General features: G+C 31.3%; 2 protein-coding genes and 1 long non-coding RNA gene across 4 annotated transcripts; all 3 read left to right on the forward strand.

The window, feature by feature from the left end:
- Positions 1-6,955, forward strand: LOC130739948 (uncharacterized). 2 transcript variants are annotated; one of them, XR_009019996.1, is made up of 19 exons: positions 1-225; positions 305-566; positions 740-952; positions 1,635-1,693; positions 2,048-2,185; positions 3,547-3,621; positions 3,696-3,779; positions 3,868-3,929; positions 4,130-4,199; positions 4,527-4,602; positions 4,703-4,833; positions 5,333-5,392; positions 5,530-5,604; positions 5,692-5,796; positions 5,873-5,968; positions 6,080-6,160; positions 6,241-6,342; positions 6,455-6,608; positions 6,704-6,955. XR_009019996.1 is itself a non-coding variant. In XM_057592424.1 (18 exons), the coding sequence occupies exons 1-18, from the start codon at positions 178-180 to the stop codon at positions 6,521-6,523; spliced, it is 1,806 nt and encodes a 601-aa protein (XP_057448407.1). In that variant the 5' UTR covers positions 1-177; the 3' UTR covers positions 6,524-6,955. The 2 variants fall into 2 exon arrangements, 1 of the variants encoding a protein (XP_057448407.1); XM_057592424.1 differs by having other exon boundaries at positions 6,455-6,955.
- Positions 6,956-11,544: 4,589 nt separating this feature from the next.
- LOC130739949 (uncharacterized) lies at positions 11,545-14,408 on the forward strand. Its single transcript, XR_009019997.1, has 3 exons — positions 11,545-12,081; positions 13,505-13,770; positions 13,853-14,408. It is a non-coding gene; the product is annotated as an uncharacterized LOC130739949 (long non-coding RNA).
- Positions 14,409-18,994: 4,586 nt separating this feature from the next.
- Positions 18,995-21,218, forward strand: LOC130735732 (UDP-glycosyltransferase 74B1). The gene is made up of 2 exons (XM_057587634.1): positions 18,995-19,696; positions 20,299-21,218. Exons 1-2 carry the CDS (start codon positions 19,052-19,054, stop codon positions 21,046-21,048), a joined length of 1,395 nt encoding a protein of 464 aa, XP_057443617.1. The 5' UTR covers positions 18,995-19,051; the 3' UTR covers positions 21,049-21,218.
- The last annotated feature ends 5,989 nt before the right edge of the window (positions 21,219-27,207 follow it).

Genomic DNA, 27,207 nt, shown 5'->3' on the forward strand with positions numbered 1-27,207 from the left:
GATAGACGATGACGAAACAGAAGAGAGTAGAACCAAACCTTGGTCGCGCTCGCTTCCTTCTCTAGCATCCACAACTCTCTCTATCTCCGGCGAAACTGGCATGCCGGCGACGCCGTTCAATTCGTGATTGCTCCGTCTTCTCTCCGCCGTTCTATGCTCATCCATTGCTCATAAGCCATGTCCCTAACCTTCACTTCCACACTCTCTCTCTATCCTCACCGCCAAGTAAGTAACCAACTAACTAACCACCTTCTCCTCTCTCTCTCTCTCTTCAAACCCTAACGGTTTTTCTCTTTGGCTGCAGGCTCGCCTCCGGTACCGGCGGTTACAACCGTCGCCGCTATCTTCCGCAGAATTCGTCTGGCTTCCGTCTTTGAAGAGTCGGAGACCGCGTGTATTGAGAGCGCCATCAAGATGCTTTGTAGTTAGGGCATCTGCCGGCATCGGAGGAGGTACTCACAGAGTGTATCGTCAGTCTCAGGCCACCGCGTCTCCGTCTATTGCCACCGTGAAACAGATTGCAAACACTGTTACTCCCTTTGGCATATTCTTCGCACTCACTTTTGGTATCCACTGCACAATTCTGCTTTCTTGTTCTCATTCTGTATTTTTTTAGAATTCATGATTATGTAGTGTGAGTAGCGTTTCACTGCTAGTAATGTGTGTGTGCTTGTTGCAATCATGCTCATTTTGTTAAGTTTCATAATGGTGGTGATACTAATTTGTTTTCAGCTTACAGTTATCTGGAAAGTAGTGGAGAAGCTTCTTGTTCCAGCTCCAAAGCAATCTAAATCTTCAACCGCGGAAAGTCAACCGGCTTCACAAGGATTTAAATGGTCTGCTGGTACAAATCTGTTGTCGAGGCTCGGGGCGAAGATTGAGAGACAATCTAAACAGAAACTCAATGAGTTTGCTCGAGAATTGAGGTCATTTTCAAGTATTGATATGTCAGGTATGGTGGCTGGATTGATGTTTAAAAAAGATATTTATGTTTATCTGACATGCTTCTAACTCATGAAATGAAGTTTCTTTGTAGAAATTTCTCTAAATAATGTTGATCCATACATATATGTTGATTTCGCAATCAAATTAATTCAAGTCATAGCATAGTTAATTAATCGATTGCAAACTTGTCAGAGAATGCTTTCTTTATTGCTGTTAACTCTATTGACTTGATCAGTTTAAACTGTGGGAGCGAAGAAAGCATGGACATTCTGAAATAAGTAGCTGTGTCGGTCCAAACATGTATTTTTGTTAAGCACTTCATAGAAAGTTCTAATTGTCTTTTCCAATTTTTTACTTTTATTTTTTCAACTTACTTATCAAGATGGAAATACAACAACAATTAGATTAAGATTAATGATAGCATTTCATTATGTCTACAATGACAATTCTAACTTCCAAAAATATCAATGCTCTTTGGATTTAAGATTTATGCCTTATATTTATTTTAAGTCATGTTGGGTCCTGAAGCTTTTCAATTTGTCATGTCCCATGTCCGTGTTGTCTCACATCCGTGTCCTGTTTGTCTCATATCCTTGTCCCATGTCATATTCATGTTTTATAGGGGGGTAATATTGAAACAAATAGATAAATAAAAAGAAAAATTAATTTGTCATAATTTTATGTGGCAGGGCGCAACTTTGGAGATGAAGGATTGTTCTTTCTTGCTGAGAGCTTGGCGTTCAACCAGGTAACGACTATCCTTCATCTGTCATTGTTTTCATATTTTCTTGTGTATTTATTGGTTATAGATGATTAAATGTGCTGGTAGTTTTGAAGTTGTCATTAAATTTTTTGTTGTGATGTTGTTACCTATGCAGGCATACACCTAAATTAGTTAAGTATTCATTGCTACAGTTACACGAGGAAGAAATCTTTTAAATTACTGAATCAATTTTAACATCTTTGAAGCCAAAAAATAAGTGTCACTTTAGCTGATGTAACTAGCTTTTTTCTCTTTATATTTCATGAAATTAATGCAACAAAAGATTCATTTTGGTGTTATCTCTGTGTTTATTTGCTAAATATATTTGGTTATATGTAGACTGCAGAGGAAGTGAGTTTTGCTGCAAATGGAATAACAGCAGCTGGATTGAAAGCTTTTGATGGTGTTCTTCAATCGAACATGACATTGAAGATACTTGATCTTTCAGGAAACCCTGTTGGAGATGAAGGAGCCAAGGTCATTTCTAAGTTTTTAGATTTATTACATCTCTTAATTTGGGATAATGGTGTGAAAAGGACCTAATAATACTTTTTATGGATGATAAAAGTAATGTGTATGCCTACACTTTGTCTACAACCAACCATCCTAAAAGTGTAAGATATTAAGTGAAAACTCAAGAAGGGCTTGTATCTAAAATGCCTCATTCTAGCTTATGCAAAAGCCATTTGGGCTTTAAAGTGAGACAATGTATATGCCCGCAATACCTCGTGTTGGTCTGTTGGATTTCAACTTTTGTCTAAAACAACGACAAGCAAATCCTAATCACTTAGTGAAGAGGCTTTGGTACCATGTTGAAATTATAAAGTTTTAGGTGAAGGATATTTGACGCACATATTTTCCTTTTTATGATGCCGATATCATCATTGCACAGTAAATTGAGATTGACACATGTTTCCACAACCTAGTCTCAAGCCATGGCTAGGCTAAGTTAACCAAAGCATCACTTAACTTGGCAAGCAATACAAATCTCTTCTAGTGTCTCTCTTGAGTCCCCTGACCAAGCATACGCTTGATTACCCCCATTCCTCAAATAAATACTCTTTGATGGATACCCTGTTGCTGGGTTTAATGTGCCTCTAGTTCGGGTGTAATAAAGAAAGAAGAGGGTCAGAAATAATAAAGGCAGGATGGGAGTTAAGGTGCAGGACACTGTTAAGGACTATTGAAGAGCTTAATTGAATGGACAGGTGGCAACAAATTGGTGATGAAGGGAGTATGGAGAACATGGGGAGTGGGGACTAAAATCACGCATTCCGGGAACTATAGAGATAAAAAAATGTAATTAATCCTTTTCTTTACATTGTCAGTGTCAATTATTTTATTAGAGCTCGGTTGTTTAATAGGTTAGACGAATTTAAGTTACTATGGATCCAGTGGTTAAATTAAACCCATTGTGTGTCTTTGTTATAAGTAATTGCGTTTACCGTTCTCTCAAGTGAAGATGAAGGGTACTGTGGTTCTTTAAACTCGACATGTATAGGTTTATTTGCTTACTGTTTGAGTCTGTGTGATTGTCCTCAATCCTAGATCAAGCATACATAGGATGACAGGAATAGAAATCATTTCATGTTCCTCAGTTGACACTTTATTTGCTAAAATATCTTCATTTCTCTATGTTTTTAAGCATCTTGGACTAAAGATCAAGTGTCTTGTACTGTTGCTTACTTAACTAACCATGATAAATTGATAATTATTAGAGTTATATGTTTATTGCCACTTCCGCCCCTCAAAGATATAAAAGAAAATATGTTGGCAAGTATTGCTGATCATTGTCATACAGTCTGGTTTTAACATTGTGTTGATATCTTTGTTCACAGAGCTTATGTGACATATTGGTAAATAACTCCAGCATTGAGAAGCTCCGGCTAAACAGTGCTGACTTGGGGGATGAGGTAAGCTTGGTGATAAGTATTATTCGTGAAATGCCTCCCACATTGCACTGAGAAATCCTTACTAAGTTATGCAGGGCGCGAAAGCTATTGCAGAAATGTTGAAGAAAAATTCAAGTTTGCGGGTTCTTGAACTTAACAACAACATGATTGAATATTCTGTAAGCGATTTACTAGAGCTTATTCTAAGACTTTAGAACCAGGAGTATCCAAATCTGATTTTAATTTGTTTCTTTGAAATGGAGGTAGGGATTTTCAAGTCTGGCTGGCGCACTTATTGAGAATAGCAGCATAAGAAATATACATCTCAAGTAAGTAAGAATATTCATTTTATCTCTTCTCCCGGAAATTTTCCTCCTCGAATATTCCCTGTTGGAAATTCTGAGGGAATGAAATTTTATTTGTGCTAATGATGCTTTTGGTATTCTAAGGAACTTTTTCCTGAATAAAATTTTAACAGCTCATTACTTACTCTTTTCCTTCTTCGTATTGTACATCATTACTACTCAAGTGGCAATTATGGTGGTGCATTGGGGGCTAATGCATTGGCCAAAGCACTTGATGGCAACAAGTCTTTAAGGGTACTACTCTTACTTATTTTCTTTCTGATGAAATACCCTTACACCCGCATTCTTCATTAGTCCTGGGTTTAACTTTCACAATAGAAATTTTGCCCATAACATGCGCCTTGTAGCACAAAATGATATTATGAATTTCCTGACAGAACATCTGAAATTCCAGATCATGCTTGTAAGAAGTTGAGCGCTAATCCTTCAATGCATAATCTCTTGTCATAACAAAAGATTGCTGCACTTGAAGAGCATCTGGCTATATGCTGCCTTTTTCAGGGGTCATGCTAGCTATATGCTTCTTTAAACAAGAATGATTTACTCTCAATATATGGGCAGGAACTGCATTTGCATGGAAATTCTATTGGAGATGAAGGAATCCGTTCTTTGATGACAGGATTATCTTCATATAAAGGTAAATTTGTACTAGTGTCTGATATTGACTGTGCTGCTTATGCTTCAATAATTCCACTTTAATATATCTATGTAATTGACAAGCAATATTTGTTCTTAAGGGAAACTTACACTTCTAGACATTGGCAATAACTCAATAACCGCTGATGGTGCTTTCCATGTTGCGGGGTATATTAGGAAGAGCAAAAGCCTGTTATGGTTGAACCTTTACATGAATGACATCGGTGATAAGGTATTGTATCTCACAGTCATTCGCTATTTCTCATACTTAGAGTTAGATTATCTTATATCTTGTGAAAATTGCATTACATAGTGTGAGGATCCCTAAGAATTTTAGTTGTTAACATGTGATATTATAGATTTATGATATTAGTTTTTTTTTCTTTCTATATCTGTCCAATATAACTTGACTTGTATATTGTAAAAAACTGCAATCGTACGACATGTAAACTAGTTGTGTCATGTGTGCATCTGCAACATGGAAATTGAAAAGTACATTAATGTCTATACTGAAACATCAACATGTGCACTATCTCACATCCTCTCATGCAACTTCAACTAGTGGCAGCAAAGGATGGATAGCTGGTGGTTGTTGGTCCATATGGCCACTCTTGAGAAAAATTATGATTTCCCTTTGTCTTCGCAGTAATAACTACTATAACAAAATTAATAGACCTGTAAAGCTAGATTTCCAAGGGGACAATGTGATTTCTGATTATGTAAATTTTCAGGGAGCAGAAAAAATTGCGGATGCTTTGAAGGATAATCGGTCAATAACTACATTAGACCTGGTAAAACGAGCTCCTTTGAATTTATTACCAGTGTAGTGTGTCTTCTATGTCCTCTGCTCTGATCTTACCGAAAGAAAAAAAAAATGCAAGAGCAATACTATTTCTTGGGACATGACTTGGTTAAGTTAATGTTACAGGGAGGAAATAACATTCACGCTGCTGGAGTTAGTGTTATTGCTAGAGTTTTGAAAGATAATTCAGTTATTAGCACTGTAAGTCTCAACAATTACTTTGTTTCTTGTCTTTGCTTCTGTTCATTTTTTGCATTCTCTGACACTGGTTTTATTTCTCATTCTCAGTTGGAACTTAGTTATAATCCCATTGGACCAGATGGAGCCAAAGCCTTGGCTGAAGTTATCAAGTTTCATGGGAGCGTAAAGACCCTCAAGCTTGGTTGGTGCCAGGTAACCTTTTCACCATGTGTTAAACCTGTAAATTTTTTGTTATAACTTATATTTGTGACACAGAATTCCTGTACAGATAGGAGCAAAGGGAGCAGAGTTCATTGCGGATGCTTTAAAATACAATACTACAATTTCAATTCTGGACTTACGAGCAAATGGACTAAGAGATGAAGTTTGTTTTCAGCATCTTGAGACATTTTCCCCTTTCATCTTTGTTTTATCAACTATTGGACTTACGAGCAAATGGACTAACTTATATTATTTTATGAATCAACTATTGCAGGGTGCACTGTGCCTGGCTCGCAGCTTGAAAGTGGTTAATGAAGCTTTAACCTCTTTAGATTTAGGATTTAATGAAATAAGGGTATGAACATGATTTTCAGTTTCGGCTTGCAAAGAAATTATATTATATTATCTCTAATCTCATCTTTATCTGATTCCCAGGATGATGGAGCTTTTGCTATTGCTCAAGCACTCAAGTCTAATGATGATATAGCTGTCACATCCCTAAACATATCCAGTAACTTCCTTACAAAATTTGGGCAGGTAGTGTGTATTTTCTGGATTTGCTTTGCTTTTTCTTATGCTTTTGCCCAGTTTTACCTCCCATTTTATTTAATTTTATTTTCACGGATCTGAATATACTTTTCACATGCAGAGTGCTTTATCCGATGCAAGAGACCATGTCCTCGAGATGACTGAAAAGGAAATCAACATTTTTCTCTAGAAGACACTATTCCTCGCGATAATGTGTTGTTACATACCAGGAGATCTTTTTGGTTATTTTGCATATTAGCTGCCGGCAAGTTCTGGTAAGGGCTCGTTCACATCAATTTTCTGTGTTCTAACCATTCATTGAGGAAAGTATAGATATTTGAATTGATATATTGTAGCCTTAAATTTATAGGTCTTTTTGAATGGTTTACAACCGTTGCATATTCTATTGATCTCTTTGATGATATAGTTGACCCACGAGTGTCAGTGTATGATTATTAGCTTCATTCCTCGTATAATTTTCAAAGATACTGGAAGGAGATGTTACATGCAGTTTGTCTTTCCTCGCTCTTTTTCTCCTGCTAGGATGCTGTTTAAACAAGTACAAGTTACATTGATTACTGGATAGTGCTGGTAGCGGTGGATGTTTTTTCTTTGGGTTTTAGTTACTAAGTGATTTAAGTGTCTGTTTGTTTTTAAGTTGAAAATTCTAAATTCCCATGGCCCCAACATGGAAGAAGCTCAGCGCCTCTGTTGACATTCACTTGGGGTCAATTGTAAAACAAACATGCTTTAGCATTGTCAAGCAGAGTCCTGGCGGTGTTTGGTTGTCTTCAGCACATAGGTATGAAGCGTAATAGTACTAAGAACGATGAGCTCCCTCCATTTTTTTTTTTGAACTCGAGCTCCCTCCATTTTACTTGTTAGTATGTACGGTTTAGACAGTGAAAATAAATAAGTCACATAAGCTCATAAGTCTAATTTTGATTGGTTAAAATTAGTGCAGGGAAAGTGTGCATCCAACATTTTTCCAAAGTAGTATTTTCACCGAATAAATGAGAGGACAGTTGTCAAGAAATAAACTAAATCAATATACTATAAAATAATACAATAGGAAAACAAATAAATAACAAAAAATATTTGAGGTAATATTCTTCAGAAGAGAGGAGAGAATTATTTTCTTTATTCATAAATATGCTTTCTATGTTTTGTTGGGGCTAAAGGAGATGACTTAAACTACGTCTGATCATCACATTAAGCTAATGAGCAAACCACAAGTGAGTTGATACATCTTTTACAAAAAACCTTAAGACATTAGGTGTATGAGTTTTTTCACTTTTAAACTGCTCAAAGTTATCCTTATCTTGACTTATTTACACTTGATACCTAACATGTTTTAATTTTGAGTAAAGTACACTCACCCCCCTCAAGTTTTGTTAGAATAACACTCCACCCCATTCTTATCTAAAATCTACACCCCACCCCATTTTATATAGAGGCAAATTTAGTGACGAAAAATATTCTTCATTACTAATTAGTTATTATTTAAATTGTTAATCAATAATTTCAAAAAATATTTTCAATATAATCCAATAAATATAAAAATGAAAACATCACAGTCCTCCTCATTCTCTCAATCGCGTTCTTCCTCCGTAAATTCATAATGCAAATTCTGCAATAGCACACATGACCGGTTGACAAACCATATCTCGAACATAGTGAAACATGCTTATGTTTTCATATTTGGTAATAATTCAATTTTAATCAAAATAATATATTTATACCTCCAATTTTTAAAATTGGATTGTAGACCTAAAAAGCAACTCAAATGGGTGAAGAAAATAGAGAAACAAAATTAAGAAATATGAAGTGGATCGGAGGTTATTAGAACCCAACGATGCGGTGGAGCACCGTTTTTAACAAAATCCAACAACATCTTAAACCAACAAAGCGTTCGCTCACAACTTAAAGGGGTGAAGTTCACAACAAGTAGTTGAACAAGTGGCTTTGGAGATGTGCGATTCACGTTCTGGGGTTCAGGTCGCAACAAAACTTTGAGGCATGGTGGTGCCATGGGGTTTCACATTCTGGGATGGTTGTCGTCGTGTTAAAGGGAGTAAAGGTTTGGTGGTGACCGTTTGTGATGAGAAATATGATTTGGAGATAGATGAGACGTGGACTTAACAGACAGAGTGGATGGTTTTTTTTAAATTTAATTCAGTAAAATTATTTTCATAAATTGATGTATGATAGTGTATATGCATTTAATTTATTTAAATTTTAACTAATTAGTAATTATTTTTTATTAGTGACGAATTTGTTTTCGCCAATAAATTTTGTCTTTATAAAAATTGGGGTGGAGTGTAGATTTTAAAAAACAATGAGGTGGAGTGTCATTCTTGCAAATCTTGAGGGGAGTGAGTGTATTTTACTCTTTAATTTTTTTTAATACATCAGAAAGATAAATAGTATAAAAAATACAGACGTGCAATTATACAACATTAACATGTTGGGCAAACCACATGAAACAAACAATACGGCATCTGCATCTTTCCCCTAAAAAAAAAACTACGTAATGAACACCTCATATTATGACTTCATCACTCATAACATCACCTCTTACGTCCGTCACCAACTCTCCTTATGTAAGTCCCATAGTACTTGTACGCATAGATGGATGAGTTTCAATTTGTGTTGTTTTCCTCACCTAAACGCGAATTGACGGTGTATATATCAAAAGTTCACAACCAACTTAAATGGACATCCTGCTTTTTGTTTTCAAATTCAATTCTGATATTTAAACACTGCAATAATATTGACACTTTTTTTTTGAAAGTAATAATATTGACACTTTATATGCATCTATTTCACTTTTGTTATATCACATGAGTATAAGTCGAGAGAAAAATATGCATGCATTAGTAGTGTAAATTTTAAATTGAGAAAAAGTTTGATGCACCGACGGTGTAAAGTTTTTTTACACCGTCAACCAATCAGATTTCAAGAATGTGAGAAAATCTCTCTTTTCATTTAATTTTTTTAATTGACATGTCACATCCTTGAAATCTGATTGGTTGACGGTGTAAAAAAACTTTACACCGTCGGTGCATCAAAATTAAACTCTATATAAATTTACAGTCAACCAGTCAAATTTTAATAATATTTGAAAATTATATTTTATTGAATTTAGTTTTTCATAAGATGTCAATATTATTGAAGTGTTTAGATATTAATAAAGTTAATTCGTTTTTTTTATATAAAATACAACATTTTCATAATGTAACTTCAGGTAGGGCAATTTACATATTACATATGAAAAGTAAAAGAAAATAGGCTAAAAAGCACTTTTGGCCCCTGATGTTTCAAGTTTGTCAAAATTCTGCCCCTACTCTATTTTTGTCGATGTTTCTACCCCTCATGTTTTCAAACAGTGCATCGTCTACCCCTCATGTTTTCAAACAGTGCATCGTCTACCCCTGACGGAGGGGTAGACGGTGCACTATTTGAAAACATGAGGGGTAGAAACATCGACAAAAATAGATAGAGGCAGAATTTGCACAAACTTGAAACATCAGGGGCCAAAAATGTTTTTTAGCCAAGAAAATATATAATATATAGATAGAAGGAAATAAAAAAAAGTATCATTAAATATATTTAAAATATTTTTGTAAAATAAAAATTGATATATAATTAATATAATTTTAGTCTCTTTCATAAAAAATATAATTTTAGTCAACTAAATTAATTTTCTATTGCACGTGTTATTTTAAGATACCTTTCTATTTCACGTGTTATTTAAAATCCGCAATACTACAGCTGAATTACTTATTACGGAAAGGGATTCGGTGGGCAATTTTATCATTTTAACTGCCTACAACCACAAGTGATGACATGACATGGGTCGGTTACTCCTTCTCCATGAAATTTCAATTCTCATGTGTCGACTACTCTGCTACACTAGAGAACTAGACCCCACGATGTTCTCATCTTTAAATTTATAGTACTTGTTTTTCTCTTTAGAAATAAGAAAAATTAAAATGATAATATTTTTTTTCTAAATGGTGTTTTCTTTTTTTAAATGGTGTATGAAGTATATCGACAAAATACTCTTAAATAATTATGAGTATTTTGTCGATATACTTCATACATTTTCATATTTTCTCTCTCATTTTTTTTAAATACGTATATCACATATTTAAGTTTTTTTTTTATTCTAATTCCATTTTTTTCTAATTTGTTATGTTTTGAATTAATATACCAAAATCATTTTAATCTTCTAGATGTATATACGACAACATAGAATATAAAAAATTTCTGTTAATTTCCAAATCAATCATTTAAAACTATTTGATATCAATTTTTATGACATATCTCAATATAAATAAAAGGAGAACCCATTAGAAGGAAAGTTTGACATATGTCACTAGAGGAACCAACCCCTATTTTACGCCATGTTAGCAGAATAATTTAAAAAAAATCTAAAAGAAATTTGTAATACTATATTTAGCAACTTCCATCTTCACGTTGGCACGTGGACCTGAACACATGTGATGATGTGAATATGTGATACTGTATCTTCCCTAGCGTGGTCCACAGCCTGTAAATGGAGGAAAATTGAAAAAAGAGAGAGTTAAAGATTGGCTAATTTAAACCTAAGTGTAGGTAATTAATGATAGCCTAAAACCTTCCTTGCCACACCAATGACCAATGAGCAAGCTTTATTTGAATTTTTCTGCTTTCAATCTCTATCTTCAAGAATTTATTTATTTTTACAAGAATCCGTAACTGCTGCATTAAATATTGTTGATTATTTTTTAAATTCCTCTTTATGAATTTACCCAAACCTCCCACAACACCCAATTAACGGAGAGAGAAAATAGAGAAAACAACACGGCAAATTATCAGGGCAGCTTTGCGTGTTTTCTTTAACTGCAGTCTGCAACCATTAACTTTACGTGTTTATCAAAACTAACAACCCTTGCTTTTCTCTTCCATTTGTAGCCCTATCAATTGTAAACCATGATGCCTCCCTATAGTCAGCTACTCAAGATGATTTTAATTTGAAATTTGAAATTAGTGCATGCAAACCTTCTTGAACGATCTATAAATTGGGATGAATGGAAGCAGTTGTTGTGCGCATCTGGATTCAGACTTCGGAGGATGGCTGGCCGGATTTCTTGAAGGCAGAGTTGGAGGAATCTCTCACTCATGGAGGTATGAAGGAATTTTGCCTGCTGGGCATTTGCTTCAATTGATCTATATGCTCCAAAAGGATATCTCAAATGGTTTCTTTTCTCAAACAATTCCTGACTTATATGAAATTACATAATACATTTTTGCTTTACTTGATTATGTTCTCGGTTTTTTTTTTGTTGTTGTTTGAGGTCCAAGTCCATTGGATGTTGGTAACAATTAAAAAAGACAAAGGTGTAAGAAGAGTTGTTGGACTTGGAAGGGTTATGTGAGGAAAGGTGGAGTTTGTACCATGAATAAAGATGATTTAGTTAACCAAATAACGTGCTTAGATGGTGGAGTTTGTTTATGGAATTTAATATGGTTGAGAACTAAATATAGGAGCTGCAAATTTTATTTCGTTGAATGAAGGTTCTGAAACATTAGCATTTAAACAATACATCTGATTTATCTACCAGTTGTTTTCTGCTATTTGCAGCTCTGTTTTGTCCTCAACTCTTCTAATTTGTTTAGCTCTCATTTTTACAGGGCTTTCCGTGTAGTAAGTTTCATCATGATGCATTCTTTTCCTTTCGGGCTTGGATTTTTCTCCTCTCGGTAATCAAAGAAATCTTTGCTTTTAACCAAATTCACCAAGATTTTTTGTTTTAAAATAGACGCCTTTTTTCTTCGTCTCCTCAATTTACAATACGGAGTTTCAGGATCTCATATTTCTTTTAGGACTATATAAATGACCTTTTCTTTCTTTCTTTTAGCTGCACTCTTATAATGTCATCAATACCTTTTTTTGTTGAAACTCATTGTTAAGAGCAGGAGAATACGATCTTGAATTTTACATGTCATGGGAAGGAGAATATGAATATGAGGGGCCTGGATATCTAGGAGAATATTTGATTTGTTAGGATTGATAGTTTAATATTCTGTTTACTCTATTTTAATTTGTAGAAATGCTTTTAAGGTTTTGGGTATTTAAATATTTTAAATGCTTTTTGTTGTGGTAGACTCTAATTTGTCATTGACACATTTTGATATAATTTTAGCTAATATTACAATATTAAAGTTCTTTTTATTGATGTACTTGGTTATCTTTTAGAAATGTCCATTAAGATATTAACTTTTTTATTTTGTTAAAAGCTCTAACCTTTTTGAGTTGTTTTAATCATAGGAATATATAAAAGTATGTAGAACTCCAATAATAAGGTGTAGGTGAAGCTATTTGTTTTAGATAGAGAAAAATTTGTTGTGTTCTCTTCAAGAGATGAATAGTGATAATATACTATTTAGAATTTTCGATACATTTTGAGGACCAAGTGATGTTATTAATCTTTTAATTGTTACTAAATATTTATGGACAACATGTGAATCATTTGCTCATGTGTTACATCAGTCTTTTGAGGCACTTAAAAGGATTTAAGTTCTATTCACTTCTCTTCTCTTTTTCGGTTTGTTGTGATCTTCATTGTCATTTCTTGATTTGTTTAGATAAAGAGGTCTAGAAACAAGTTCTTAGACAAATCTATTACTTATGAACAAAGGCATATGCAAGTTTTGACTACAAACACTCTTCTATCTATGACTTCATGGTAGTTGAGTTTTTATAAGTTTCTATATGGTTCACTTTAGGAATCATGGATCTCTGCTATGTTACAAAAAATGATGTGGCTAAATGAAAAGGTGCTATGGGTGGTTTGTATTAGTTTTGTTGCTAATCCATTTTTGTGAAAGTTATCTAGAGTTGCTCTGTTAAATGGTGGATGATAGCCATCCATTTTATTCATCGAGTGCGTGTATTTCAAATCACTTATGGGCTCTTGCTTTTTATCTATTCTATGAATGGGTTGTAAAATTGTTACTTGGTTTCATTCAATGATGATTTTGATAGATATGAATTTTGGAATTATATTCACAAAAATAGTAAATGGGGCTGAATGTGTGAGTTGTCATTCTCGCAAGATTCTATTCTTATCTTAAGACTCAATTTTGCTTAATAGTATACTTTGATGAGTTTCTTTATTTTCAGGACTAAATGAGACCACTTGCTCATAATCAAGTGTGATCTTCATCCTAGATATTTGGGACAACTTGACATAAAATTAATGGCCGAGTTGCCTTTTAACATGTACAAGTCTTTTCTAAGCATTGAAGTGGAACTTATGGAAGTGGTATGATAACACAATGTGAAATCAGAAGTATATTAGAATTGGTGCAGGAGTCATGTGTGATATGTCAATTCGATGTGTTTGTAGAAGCTTTATAATGGTGTGGGACTTAACAAACGATCTTCAGGTTCATTTCTCTTTATGGTCTCTTGGTTGTGTAGGTTTTTTTGTGTTCTCTTACTGATGATTTGAAAATGTTTTATGGATAGAACAAATGGCAATGATGACAACGTCGCAGTATAAGGTGCAAAGGAGATAGAGCAGAAACAGATTGATGGGCAACTAGGGATTCTGCTATTTGATTTCCAACAAGCGAATATTGTGATTTGTGATGGAAGAATTGAAAGTGGAGTTGGAGAGAATAGCAGGTTATGAAACACAATATGGTGATATCCAAGAAAAATTTGATAACATGAAGAGTTACTTAGAGACTATATCAGTGCAGCTTGATGATTTCTTTAATGAAATAGTAGAAGGAATGTAGAAGTTTCTGGTCATGTGCTATCATAGGTAGAAAAAAATTTAGATATAGAGAAAAGGAACTAGAAAAAAAATGTTAAAAAAAGCACTGTCATCTTGGTTAACGCTTTGGGTCTCAAATTGTACAGGCTACAAGAGTTAGGCTAGATACTATTTTGGTGCAAAGTACTGCAAAATCTGTGGGATTCTTGATTATAGGCATGTATATAAATTATAATTTTAGGGACAAGTATAATTTTTAATTACATTTGAATTATTATTGAATAAGATCAAATTTTAACATAATGTTACTCTTGCTTTGAGGAAAATTAGAACATGTAGAAGCTGATGACTTCAATTGAAAGAAACATCTTTCAATCAAAAGGGAAAGATTCTCTATCTCCTGTTTTGTGAAGAGGGTAAAGGAGGGAATCCTATATCTATTTTAGATTTGGATTGCATGTGTTTTGTTAATTGTTTGTTGATATATACTTATTGGGATGATTTGTAAGAAGAGGGAAATTAACATATTTCATTTAGGTATAATAATTTTTTTTAATTATTACAAGAAAAATAAACTTATTGAAATGTTTTATTATGAATAAACTTTACAGTGTAACTATTTTTTATAATTCTTAAATCATTTTTAAATAATTTCGATATTATCATTTTTATCATTTTTTAAAATTTTTATAATTATAATTTGTCATGTATATTTTAATAAAAAATATTGAAATGTATATAATTAAAATTGTATTGAATTCAAATTATTAAAATCTATGAAAATATGTTGTGCGAAATAGAAGGCACAATTATATAACATGTAATTTGACATATACTCCTATAAAATAAATGAAAAACATATAAAATTACAAAATAAATATGAACTTAATGATGATCTCCTTGGCCATTATGAATTTAAGCTCAAAAGATTACATTTGACAAAGAGTTTAATTTCTATGCACCGACGGTGTAAAGTTTTTTTACACCATCAACCAATCAGATTTCAAGGATGTGAGAAAATATCTCATTTTATTTAATTTCATTAATTGACGTGGCACATCCTTGAAATCTGATTGGTTGACGGTGTAAAAAAACTTTACACCGTCGGGACAGCAGACTTTTTCTCTTTGACAAATTATAAAAAGGTTACTATATGCTACTATGTTATATGTTAATTTCAAAATTTTCTAATGTATATCAGAGCAATAATGTGAATCATTTAATTATACTTATTATATACTTGCGGTGCCTGTCTGGTGCGAAGGTAAGAGAAGCTATGATTCCATCTAGGCCATCTCATAGTGAACGTTCTAAGAGACGAGCTTAGCTGAAGGTATTTTTGTGATATGTACTAACACAATATAAGGGAATTTGAGCGCCATATAATTGGTGATTGGCTACAGTTTGTTCACACAAATAATTTTTAAGAAGAAGATCTATTAATTTCCTTTGGCCTATGTTTGTATTGGTGGTGGACAAACTATGTGTTGTTATTTAGACCTCACTGATTCAGACAGTTTCTAATTTGCTCATTTGTATTGCCTAATATGTTTGGTCTATACATTATCATTACATTTTCCTAAACTTTGATTTTAATTTACAGTTTTATAATAATCTAAAACATCTATCCGTGCATCGCACGGGTCAATTGGAGGGGGCTACGACGGTGGTGGAAGGAACTGCTCAAGGTTTAATTAGCCACGATTTCAAGGGTGAAGGCTATGGAGATTCAATATAGTGCCTAAATCGGAAAACATGGTACCTGAGTTTATATATATGCATGATAATTTGATAGGGAAGAGTCAGGCGTGGACATCATCATTTGCAGACAAATCCAGATCCTGTTTCATCATTAACTGTGATAAAAAGGAATAGTATGACTAGCTTTCCGGAAAATGAGACGTATTTTCACGGGAAGTAATATATATTAAAATCTCCCATGAGGAACATTTTTTATGAAACAAAATTCATCCCATAACTAATGTAATCTTTTTTATATTTTAAGAATTTTTTTCATAATTATTGAAATATGTTCTACGGAAAAAAAAACCTACCACGCTGAGTAATATTGTAAATGAAAATACTGAAATATTTAAACTATGAAAAAGTATTTTACAAAATATAATATTATATGAATAATTTTTTGTAATTTTTTCAAAACTTTTTGGAATGAATATATATAAAATTTCCATAGTTTGATATATGAACACACACATATATATAATATATTATGCATATATTTATGTTTAAATTATAAGGTAAGGAGCTCCCATAAGGTGGAATATCTTACATGAAAATATTATCATGTTAAAACTAATACTTAAATTACAGGTGAAAAGTTGCTACGGGTAATTTATAAGAACATTTAGTATATTTTTAAATTGTTTTTGAATATTTTGAGGATTATATTTTTTTGGTTACAACGGAAAATTATTTTGAGGACTAAATAGGGAAAATACTTTCCATTTAATGGGGTTGCTGGCTGGTTGGCGAGGTGGGGTAATTTCACTTTTGCGTCTGTTGTTTAGGTTTTTGAGATTCCACCGATAGAGCTTGAAACTCTGGTGTTGACGAACGCTCTGCTTGCTGTGTAATTATTCTTTTATTTTCATGTAATTTTTCGATGAAGTAAAAAAAGAAGGGAAAAATACTTTCACGGGGAGTAATATATATATTAAAACCTCCCATGGGATAAATTATTTTCAGGATAAAACTAATATAATTTAAGTATTTTTTCATAATTTCATTTGCTTTTGGGTGTTTGTAAGGGGGGTTTTGGCTATGTAGTATGATGTGTTGACCCCTTTGAGATTTGGGTACTCTTTTTCCTTACTAGGATTTTTTCCCAATGGGTTTTTTCCTTCTAAGGTTTTAATGAGGCCCTCTCTCAAAGTCAATATGTGGTCATTGGGTGGGGGTTTGTATGCGACACAGACATGTGATTCGTTGCTAGCCTGTTTTTGGAGGCTTTCTAATAATATGTTATTCAGTTTTCAAAAAAAAAGTATTTTTTCATAATTTTTTAATTTATTTTAGGTGTAAATATTTAAAATGGTATGAAAGTATGATAGTGGAAATATGTCATTAAAAAAATTCTCATGTGGAGGAATATTTTACATGATTTTTTGAAATCAGATATTTTAAATGAAAAAACTTTCATATTTAAACTAAAAAATATATTAGAGAATATAAGGAGTACTTCTAAACATAATTATATATATATATATATATATATATATAAAAGTTACACGGTAAAAAGCCCCTGCAACCCCCTATTTTAAGGTAAATTTTCATAAAATTTATTGCCAAACAAATTATGTAATTTAAAATCTTTTGGTATGTATCTTATAAGAGTTTAATGGATATGCACTGACAGTGTAAAATAGTTTTACACAGTCATCCAATCAAAGCATGCCACATAGGAGAGATAATTACATTTGACTTTAATTTTAATTAAAAGAATAAGATATTTTCTGATTTGGCGGAATTCAATTGGATGTCTGTGTAAAACTATTTTGCACTGTCAGTGCATATTTATTAAACTCATCTTATAAAAGATAAATGAAAAAATATGATTAAAATTAATTTTCAGAAAAACTCCCCGTGCATCGCACGAGTCACTTTATTTTCTTATAATCTAAATTTTCATTTAAAATATATTTATATCAATGCTGTCAGCTTAATACGATATTGAAAAATATATTATATATTAATTAGCCGTATAACAAGTAGAAGAAAATTTTTTTTTTTTACATAAAAAAGATACAACCGGAAGAGAATTAAGTATTATGAATATATGATAAATAGTTCAAATATAATTTTATTTCAAATATAATAATTTTACAAAAATTTCAGAAAATACTACCTGTGCATGGCACGGGTTAGTATACTAGTTTGATATAAAAAATAACCGAATAATTAAAAAAAATTAACATATATTTTAATGGTATAAAAATCACAATTGACTTTTATTAATTATTCTAATGTCATTAAAAACCATTAACTATTAAATTGATACAGTAGTTATTTTTGGAAAAAATCTCAATTGACTTTTATTAATTATTATAATGTCATTAATAACTATTAAATAAAATATTAATAAATTAATTAAAGATCTTTACTATAAATGTCTAATAACGGTAGAAAAGTCACAATTGAGTTGTTTAAGATAATTAATTATTATTAATTATTTAAATTATTGAAAAATATAAAAACACAAATATGACATCACATATAAGACTTATTTAAGAATTTATGATGTTCTCATCTTCAAATTTTATACGAATTTAATGTGTGTACTGTTAGTGTAAACGTGTAAACTTTGTTTACACAATCACCTAATCGAATTTCGTCATATCAGCAAATATATTCTTGTTTTAATTAAAATTAAAGCTGAAAGTTATTACTCCACCTAAGTAACATGTTTTGATTGGTTGTCAGTGTAAGTACATATCAATTAAACTCATTTTATACTTGTTTTTCTCTTTATAAATAAGAAAAATTAACATGGTAATGTAAGATATATAATTTATTTTTTAATGGAGTTACGTTGTCTTATCCGATACAAATATGTTTGAATAAAAAAAAAACTGATGAATCTTCACATGTTACGTTGTGAGTTGTCCAATTGGAACCAATATTTTTACATGTTGTACCTATCAAGTTTTGTCATATAATACACGATTGGTTCAATAACGTGGCCTTTTTTTTAACATCTATGGTGGATAGCAAATTAATATAGTAAATAAACTAAATGCAAATTAATATAGTAAATAAACTAAATGCAAATTAATATAGTAAATAAACTAAATATTTCAATTGGTCAAATTCAACTCAGATTTGTCACACACTTACACCTATAAATAAGACTCTTTAGAACAATTCATCTTCACATCAAAATCAAACAAGAAGAAGAAAAACAGAGAAACAAAAGAGAAGAGAAGAAAATGGGAGTGCAGAACCAGAACAATGCCCATGTAGTAGTTCTCCCCTACCCAGCACAAGGTCACATAAGCCCCCTCATCCAATTCGCTAAGCGATTAGCCTCCAAAGGTGTCAAGGCCACATTCGCCACCACTCACTACACCCTCAGCTCCATCACCGCCGCAAACATCGCCGTGGAACCCATCTCCGATGGGTTCGACGAGGCGGGGTTCGCTCAAGCCAAAGATGTGGGACTCTTCCTCACATCATTCAAAACTAATGGCTCAAGAACACTGTCTCAGCTCATTGAGAAGTTTGAAAACACCACCTCCCCTGTTACCTGCATTGTCTATGATTCCTTTCTGCCGTGGGCTCTTGATGTGGCTAAACAACATGGTGTTTATGGAGCTGCCTTTTATACAAACTCAGCTGCGGTTTGCAACATCTTTTGCCGCATACACCATGGTTTGCTTGAGCTTCCTGTGAAAATGGAGGATCTTCCATTGGTTGTTCCTGGTATTCCTCCAATGAATTGCAGAGATCTTCCGAGTTTCATAAGGTTCCCGGAGAGTTACCCTGCATACATGGCGATGAAGCTGAGCCAATTCTCTAATTTGAAGAGTGCTGATTGGATGTTTGTCAACACCTTTGAAGCATTGGAAAGCGAGGTACATGTTCCATTCCATATAATAATCATAAGCAATTGTCTTTTTATTTGGTTATCCATGTTCTGCATCTAGTCAATTAGTCATGAACTTGATTTTACCACCAACAACCACGCATGTCTTCTAGCTTTAGCACATGTTTTAGGTTCGGGTCACCGATTGCATTGAAGTTGTGTTAAATACATGGTAAATATTTACTCCTCATTCTTGTCATACCCCACTTTCAAACCGCCATCTTGGTTGCAATTGCGGTGAAGTAGCAACAACTGCACCCGCAATCTAAAACCATAACAGGATTGTATGAGTGGATGATATCTATGGTTTAAAAAACAATTATGAAATTGATTGAGTTTAATTTTGATGTTGTGACACAGTAGCGTCACCTTATCAGATTTCGAGTGTGTCACATCAATAAATTAAATTAAAAATTGTTATCCAATATCTTCAACATATCTAATTGATATCATTGATTGAGAGTGTAAAAATCTTTACAGTATTATAGTATTATTGGTGTGTGTATCTTTTTCTCAATGATTTTACCAAAAAAAAGAAAAAGGAGGGTGCTTATTGTTTTTGATTTCTTATAATTCCTTGTGTCTGCATAGGTGGTGAAAGGGTTGACCGATCATTTTCCTGCTAAGATGATTGGTCCAATGGTTCCTTCTGCTTACTTGGATGGAAGGATTAAAGGGGACAAAGGCTATGGAGCAAATCTATGGAAGCCACTGGGAGAAGAGTGCACCAAATGGCTGGAATCAAAGCCAGCTCAATCTGTTGTTTATGTCTCCTTTGGAAGCATGGTTTCCTTGACAGATGAACAGATGGAAGAGGTGGCTTGGGGATTGAAACAAAGTGGCATGAGTTTCTTGTGGGTTCTCAGGGAAGCAGAGCAGAGCAAATTGCCAATTGGGTACAGAGATTCTGTGAAGGAAAAGGGCCTAATTGTGACATGGTGTAACCAGCTAGAATTGCTGGCTAACCAAGCCATTGGCTGCTTTGTGACACACTGTGGTTGGAACTCAACACTTGAGAGCCTTAGCCTTGGGGTTCCAGTGGTGTGTTTGCCACAGTGGGCTGATCAGTTGCCTGATGCAAAGTTTTTGGAGGAAGTGTGGGAGGTTGGTGTGAGGCCTCAGGAAGATGAGAAAGGAGTTGCGAGGAGGGAAGAGTTTGTTAAGTGTTTGGAGGTTGTTATGGAGGGTGAAAGAAGCCAAGTGATTAGAGGGAATGCTGGTAAATGGAAGAATTTGGCTAGGGAAGCAGTTAGTGAAGGAGGGAGCTCTGACAAGATCATAGATGACTTTGTGAATTGTTTGATTAGTGCAGATAAGAATGGAGATTTGAAGGGCTTCTAGAATGGATGTTCTCATCACAAAACAAAAGATTTTTTAGATGTTGGTTATTGATGTAATAAAAGTAGTTGCTAGAAGCTTGTAGATTGGCTAGAAGCTTGTAGATTGGTCACAAAGCTTGTAATCATGGATCTTTTGTGGTTTTTTATTTATCAAAATTTATGTGACTGTGAGGCACCATTTGTCAGTTTCAATATTTTTTCGCCAATAAATCCATCCCAGTATTTGTTCTGCTGTTCCAAAATAAACCACTAGTGTTTTTTACCCGTGCGTTGCACGGGGAATTTGTCTATTGTATTTGATAAATCGATCGATATTTTAAATTATAAAAAATTTAAGATACTAAGAAGGTAAGAATAATCATAATAAAGATGTAGATATTTAAATAGCATAAATTCAGACACTCAATTCTAGTGTTTTGTAAAGTTTTGCATATATGAGTTATAACTGAATCTTGTTTGCGAAGATGTATACCCGTGTTACATAAAAGATATTGCTTTTGTGTTTTAGATATGTAACAATACATAAATATATAATTATTGTTTACATTATTAAAAGTACACTTAAGTTATGTAAAAATGTTTTTTTTTTCACTCGTACAAATTTTCATTTTTCATGTTAAATGTTCCTTCCCGTGAGATCTCGTAACTCAAATATGTTAGCACTAATAGATTTATAGTATATATGTATTAATATTTTTTATTCCTCATACTATTCTTACTATCAAATTATTATAGTTATATACAGATATAAATATAATTACTCTTAACTTTTCTTTACCTAATCTGAACGGTTCAACTTTTAACTATTCTTCTTCTTCCACCTCTTCCCTCTAATAGTATTGGATGACTCCAAGCTCTAAAACTCACTAATTAATATTCGACACTTCATTAGTGAATCATAAAATATATTCCATAAGTATTAATTGGATATGACATCATACCATCTAAAAATTCACATTTCACCTACTTCTTTGATCCCCTTGAAGTGCTACTGCATGAGATGCTTTTTAAGAAATGTTAGGACGTTAAAAAAAATGTCAGGATTTTTTAAAAATGTTGAGTTAATTATTCCATTAAAAATAATTGGGTTATAGTATTATTTTAAAATAGGGTTCTGTTATGTGTGCGTGTGTAATCCCTTTACCAAATCTACAAATATATTAATTAATTATTGAACCAATATATTATAGAAATCATTTTTTAGGGAGTTAAATAAGATTTTTTTGAAAGATGAGTAAAAAAAGATTACTGTCTAATTAAATAGTGCAAAGTAGTAGTATATTATTAACCAAAAAAAAAACTCGCTTAAATCTGAATGCTATTAATGTTCTTTTCGTTTCCCAGTTCTAGTAGTTGTGTTATCTTTCTCTTCTTTTCTAGTTGTATTGTCTTTGTTTTCTTTGTATTTGCTAGTGATGGGCTTTTGCTGCTTGTACGGTGCTTTGGGTGGTTTTAACCACTCATGCTTTATTATTAATATATAACTTGTTTATTCTCAAAAAAAATATGAATGGCATTTATTATGATATTTATTCCCGTAAAAAAAATACTCGCATTTCGCAACAATAATTTTAAATAAGAATTTAATGTATGATAAATGGAAACAATATAGAATCAACCGCAGTCCGCAACTAATGAGAAATTCTGCCAAGTTCACCTAGCAACCATCAAATCTCTGCGTGTCCATGATAGTTTTGTGGACCCTTAGCATCAGATCATCTCCCTTTTCCTAGAATTAACATTAAATAAAAATAAGATGAATTAAGAAAAAATCAAGAAATAAACAACTTAAATACTAATCAAATCTAAAATTAAAAAATGTACTAATTAAAGATAGATAAAAACTGTCAAAATCTAGCAAATCACAATAAAAACTCATAAAATTATGAATTAAATAAAAATCCGAAAATTCAATAAAAATACCATAAAAATCAATTGATACTCTAAAAATACATCAAAAATAAAATAAAAGACCCAAGATAAAATCAAGAAATAAACAACCTAAATCTCTAATCAAATATAAAATTTAAAAATGTACTAATTAAAGATAGATAAAAACTACCAAAATCTAGCAAATCACAATAAAAACTCATAAAATCCTGAATTAAATAAAAATTTGAAAATTCAATAAAATGCCATAAAAATTAATTAATCCTTTGTTTTTCAATATTAAATCTGCGTGAAGATTTTTTTTCTATAATGTTTTGCCACCTGACACCCCCATATCATCCCAAAAATATATATACAAATTTTGTTTTTCTTGACTTTGAAATAAATATTTTTATTACATATTTTTTAAAACACTATTAAATCTGCATTAAAATTTTTTTTCTTAACTTTGAAATACGTATTTTTTAAAACACTATTAAATCTGCATTTAATTTTTTTTTTCTAAACTTTGAAATACATGTTTTTACATATATTTTAAAAAACAACATTCACGTTACATTTTGCTTTTTAATATTTGGGAATATTTTATTTATATTTAAATATCATAACCTATTAAATGTGATCAATTTTTTTGTAGGAAATATTTGTCATTTATAGTGAAAAAACTTTATTAACATTAAATATATTAATATAAAGATGAAATTAAAAAAATTTAATCATTCAAAATTATTTGTAGGTAAAATATTATATCTTACTTAAACTTTAAAAATATAAATGGGAGAATATAAAATTATGAATTAGACATTTAATTAAAGTAAACTATTTTTCAATTTGAACAATCATGCATGATTGAGGTCATTTATTTACCATTTTTTTCTTCAAATTGTTGGGCGTTTGGTTTAAAATGCAGGCTATTTTTCCTCTGCCCTTGGCACTTGGTTCTTTCCAGTAGCGGCATGGATTTCACATCGGTGAAAATTATGGAAAATGCTAATTTGTATGAATGTTATGCAAACGAATACCTATCATTGGTTAAAATTTCCTTATCATGCGGCATTCATCCTTATTTTCCTGAAAAGCTAATTTTAATTGATGGAAATTAAAATTCACGTGTTTCTCCCAAAAAAAAGTGAATCTGGATATACAATAGAAATTTTCAAATAGTCTTATTATATAATTGCAAAAGAAAAAAAAAACATTGACAGTGAATATAAGAAAGAAAACAACTATAACTGTACCGTTGCATGTGGTATAAGATCAGAAATAACAAACCTTTGAACCAAAGACATTTTTGAAGAAGATTGATGAAGAAAAAAATATATAGAACATTGTGCATTAGAAAAAAAGAAGAAAAAAAAAATCTCAATTGTAAAGATGAAGGTATATAAGAAACAAACCTTTGGTATGACCCTTTTTTTTCTTCCTCACACTGTATATTGCACACGTCAGTGCTTGACACAATTTATAGCACTCTTATAAAAAAAATTGATATCGTGGTCAATCTATAAAAAAATTGTCTTAAATTACTATAATTAAATTATATGTACACATTTTATAGCATCATAATAAAAAACATTAAAACTCATTGTCAATTTAAAATATTTTATCTTAAATTACTATAATTAAAGAGATGAGAAGTTTATTTTGATACAAAATCATATTCATCTATCTATTATCTATATCTAAAAAAATATTCTTTTAGTATAATGAGATCATTGCGGAAAATACCCAAAGGAATAAAAAATAAAAAAACTCCAATTATTTTTAATATTTTCAAATATGTGATATTTTATGTATCATATTTTTCTATTTTGTGATTTCTGAATATGTGTTTTATTTTTAATATTTGAAATAATTTATTTTTGATTTTGTCATTTTTGAATAAGTGTTTCAATTTTAATCTTTAAAATTATTTATTTTCAATTTTGTGATTTTTAAAAAGGTTTATTATTTAATCAAAATAGCCGCATACATTAATTTCATGTTATCTACATCCAAGATCTCAAGTAGATATGTTAAAAGTTTAAAAAATAATAATATTGATGATGATTCGAAAACCCTTTTTATTATATTGATGATTAGTTCCTTATTAAATTGTTTTGAAATATATTGATGATGATTCAAAACTTCTTTTTATTATATTGATGTTCACGCACATCAATGGTGAATTATTTCGTGGTTACTATTTTTTTATCAAATATTGTTAATTTTTTTATTGTTATAATACATTAGAAAATAAGTTAAGTAGTAAATATAGATTTCATTTACTGTAGCTTAACCTATATTCCATGAAACTTTTATTTAGTCCATCAAATATAAATGATATTCTAAAGGTTTATTAAATTTGAGTCATTTTTATAATTTTCAAATATAAATTTCTCATATTTTATAATTTTTCTTTATTAATTACTAATGATTTAATAATTCAAAAAGAATTATTTAATATAGAATCTACGTATCAATATGCGTGATTTCAAAAAGTGCATAATTTTATTCAAAAGTTGATTATTTTTATTAAAATTAATCATAAAAAAGTTATGAATTATGTGTTTTTTTTTTTGTACTTATGAATTATGTGTTAAAACAATGGATATAATTTTTTTTTTTAAAATATGTATGTCAAAGTTAAGAAAAAACAAAATATTTACTGATAGATATATTTTTTTATATAGAGGGAATTGGAATGATATGAGAGTGACACGTGACAAAATCTTCTAGAAAAAAATCTTCATTTAAGGTACTAAATAAATATAGATAAAAACTATCAAAATCTAGCCAATCACAATAAAAACTCATAAAATCCTGAATTAATTAAAAATCCGAAAATTCAATAAAAATACCATAAAAATTAATTAATGCTCTAAAAAAATAAGAAATAAATTAAGATTAAATCAAGAAATAAACAACCTAAATCCTAATCAAATCTAAAATTTAAAAATAATTTTTTTTATGAGAATTAACCTGAGAATGACGCGTGAAATTTTTTTTAATGAGAATTAACGCGAAGGGAGAAATAGAGAAAATTGTGTGAGAATTTTGGAGATAGAGAACGTATGAAGGTTTTTTTGCTCTTCTAACCCTTTTTATTTTCTAATATAGATTGATATTGATACTCTATATAAAAAACAATATTTTTTAGGAAGATTTTTTTAACAGAAACTATCTAACAAAGATACATAAAAACAAACAACCTAAATCCTAATCAAATCTAAAATTTAAAAAGGTACTAAATAAATATAGATAAAAACTATCAAAATCTAGCAAATCACAATAAAAACTCATAAAATTCTGAATTAATTAAAAATCCGAAAATTCAATAAAAATACCATAAAAATTAATTAATGCTCTAAAAATAAATTAAGATTAAATCAAGAAATAAACAACCTAAATCCTAATCAAATCTAAAATTTAATGTGACAAATAGGGCCAATGTGGAAAAGTTGATGTGTAAATTATTAAATGATAATTAATAGGTGGAAAAGCTGACGTGTAAATAATTAAGTGAGAATTAATCTCGGAGCGACACGTCACTAACTTGGCTTGTGAGAGCGACACGTCATGCTAGAAGTTGTTCTTTTCTAATATATATAGATTACTGCCAATTCCCAACCACATCAAGTGGACCAAGAGATTTTGAATCCCTTTTCCTGGCCAGGACGAGTTTGGCAGAAATAGTTTGGGACCATATAATTGATTCATTCCACCGACTTTCTCTTCCATAATTGTGTTTATCTTTTACTACATTTCTTATCACATTATCATCATCGATCATATCACTGATCATATCACTCATTTCTTTTATCTCACTCTTATCAAGATTCCTTGTTCAGCTCGTTTTTCCTTTCCCCTCTCCTTTAGTGGGTTCAGCTGTTCCCCTTGCTCTGCTCTGTTTTTATTGCCAATTTGGCTCCTTTTCCTTTCTGTTTTTCTTCTCTTGTACAGGGTTAGGGGCACCCCTAGTGCCCTCTTTTAATCAATTCATTTGACTTTACAAAAAATCATAAAATAAATATTGTTCTTTGTTTTTTAATGTATACATTCATGTATTTCTTTAAATCTTTAAATTATAGATTTGAAACAAATATACCCTTTTGGGTGTTTGAAGAAGTTTTGTTTCTTAAAACAGGGCAGCCCCTTTATAAAATGCAAAGCAATATCAACTTTTCACATGATGAAGATATAATCTTCGGTCTGAACATAAAAGAACTTCTTTACAAATTTGGTGTTACATTTTCTATACCACAAATTAAATTGTGCCGTATAGGTTATA

The sequence above is a fragment of the Lotus japonicus genome, chromosome 2 (assembly GCF_012489685.1).
Source record: "Lotus japonicus ecotype B-129 chromosome 2, LjGifu_v1.2".
Lineage (NCBI taxonomy): Eukaryota > Viridiplantae > Streptophyta > Magnoliopsida > Fabales > Fabaceae > Lotus > Lotus japonicus.

Bases quoted from the DNA above. Each gene is read 5' to 3' on its own strand.
- LOC130735732 (XM_057587634.1), top strand. From the start codon at position 19,052: ATGGGAGTGCAGAACCAGAACAATGCCCATGTAGTAGTTCTCCCCTAC. The intron at 19,697-20,298 runs GTACATGTTCCA...GTGTCTGCATAG, and splicing joins TTGAAGCATTGGAAAGCGAG to GTGGTGAAAGGGTTGACCGA.
- LOC130739948 (XM_057592424.1), top strand. From the start codon at position 178: ATGTCCCTAACCTTCACTTCCACACTCTCTCTCTATCCTCACCGCCAA. The intron at 2,186-3,546 runs GTCATTTCTAAG...CTTTGTTCACAG, and splicing joins TTGGAGATGAAGGAGCCAAG to AGCTTATGTGACATATTGGT. The intron at 5,393-5,529 runs GTAAAACGAGCT...TTAATGTTACAG, and splicing joins CAATAACTACATTAGACCTG to GGAGGAAATAACATTCACGC.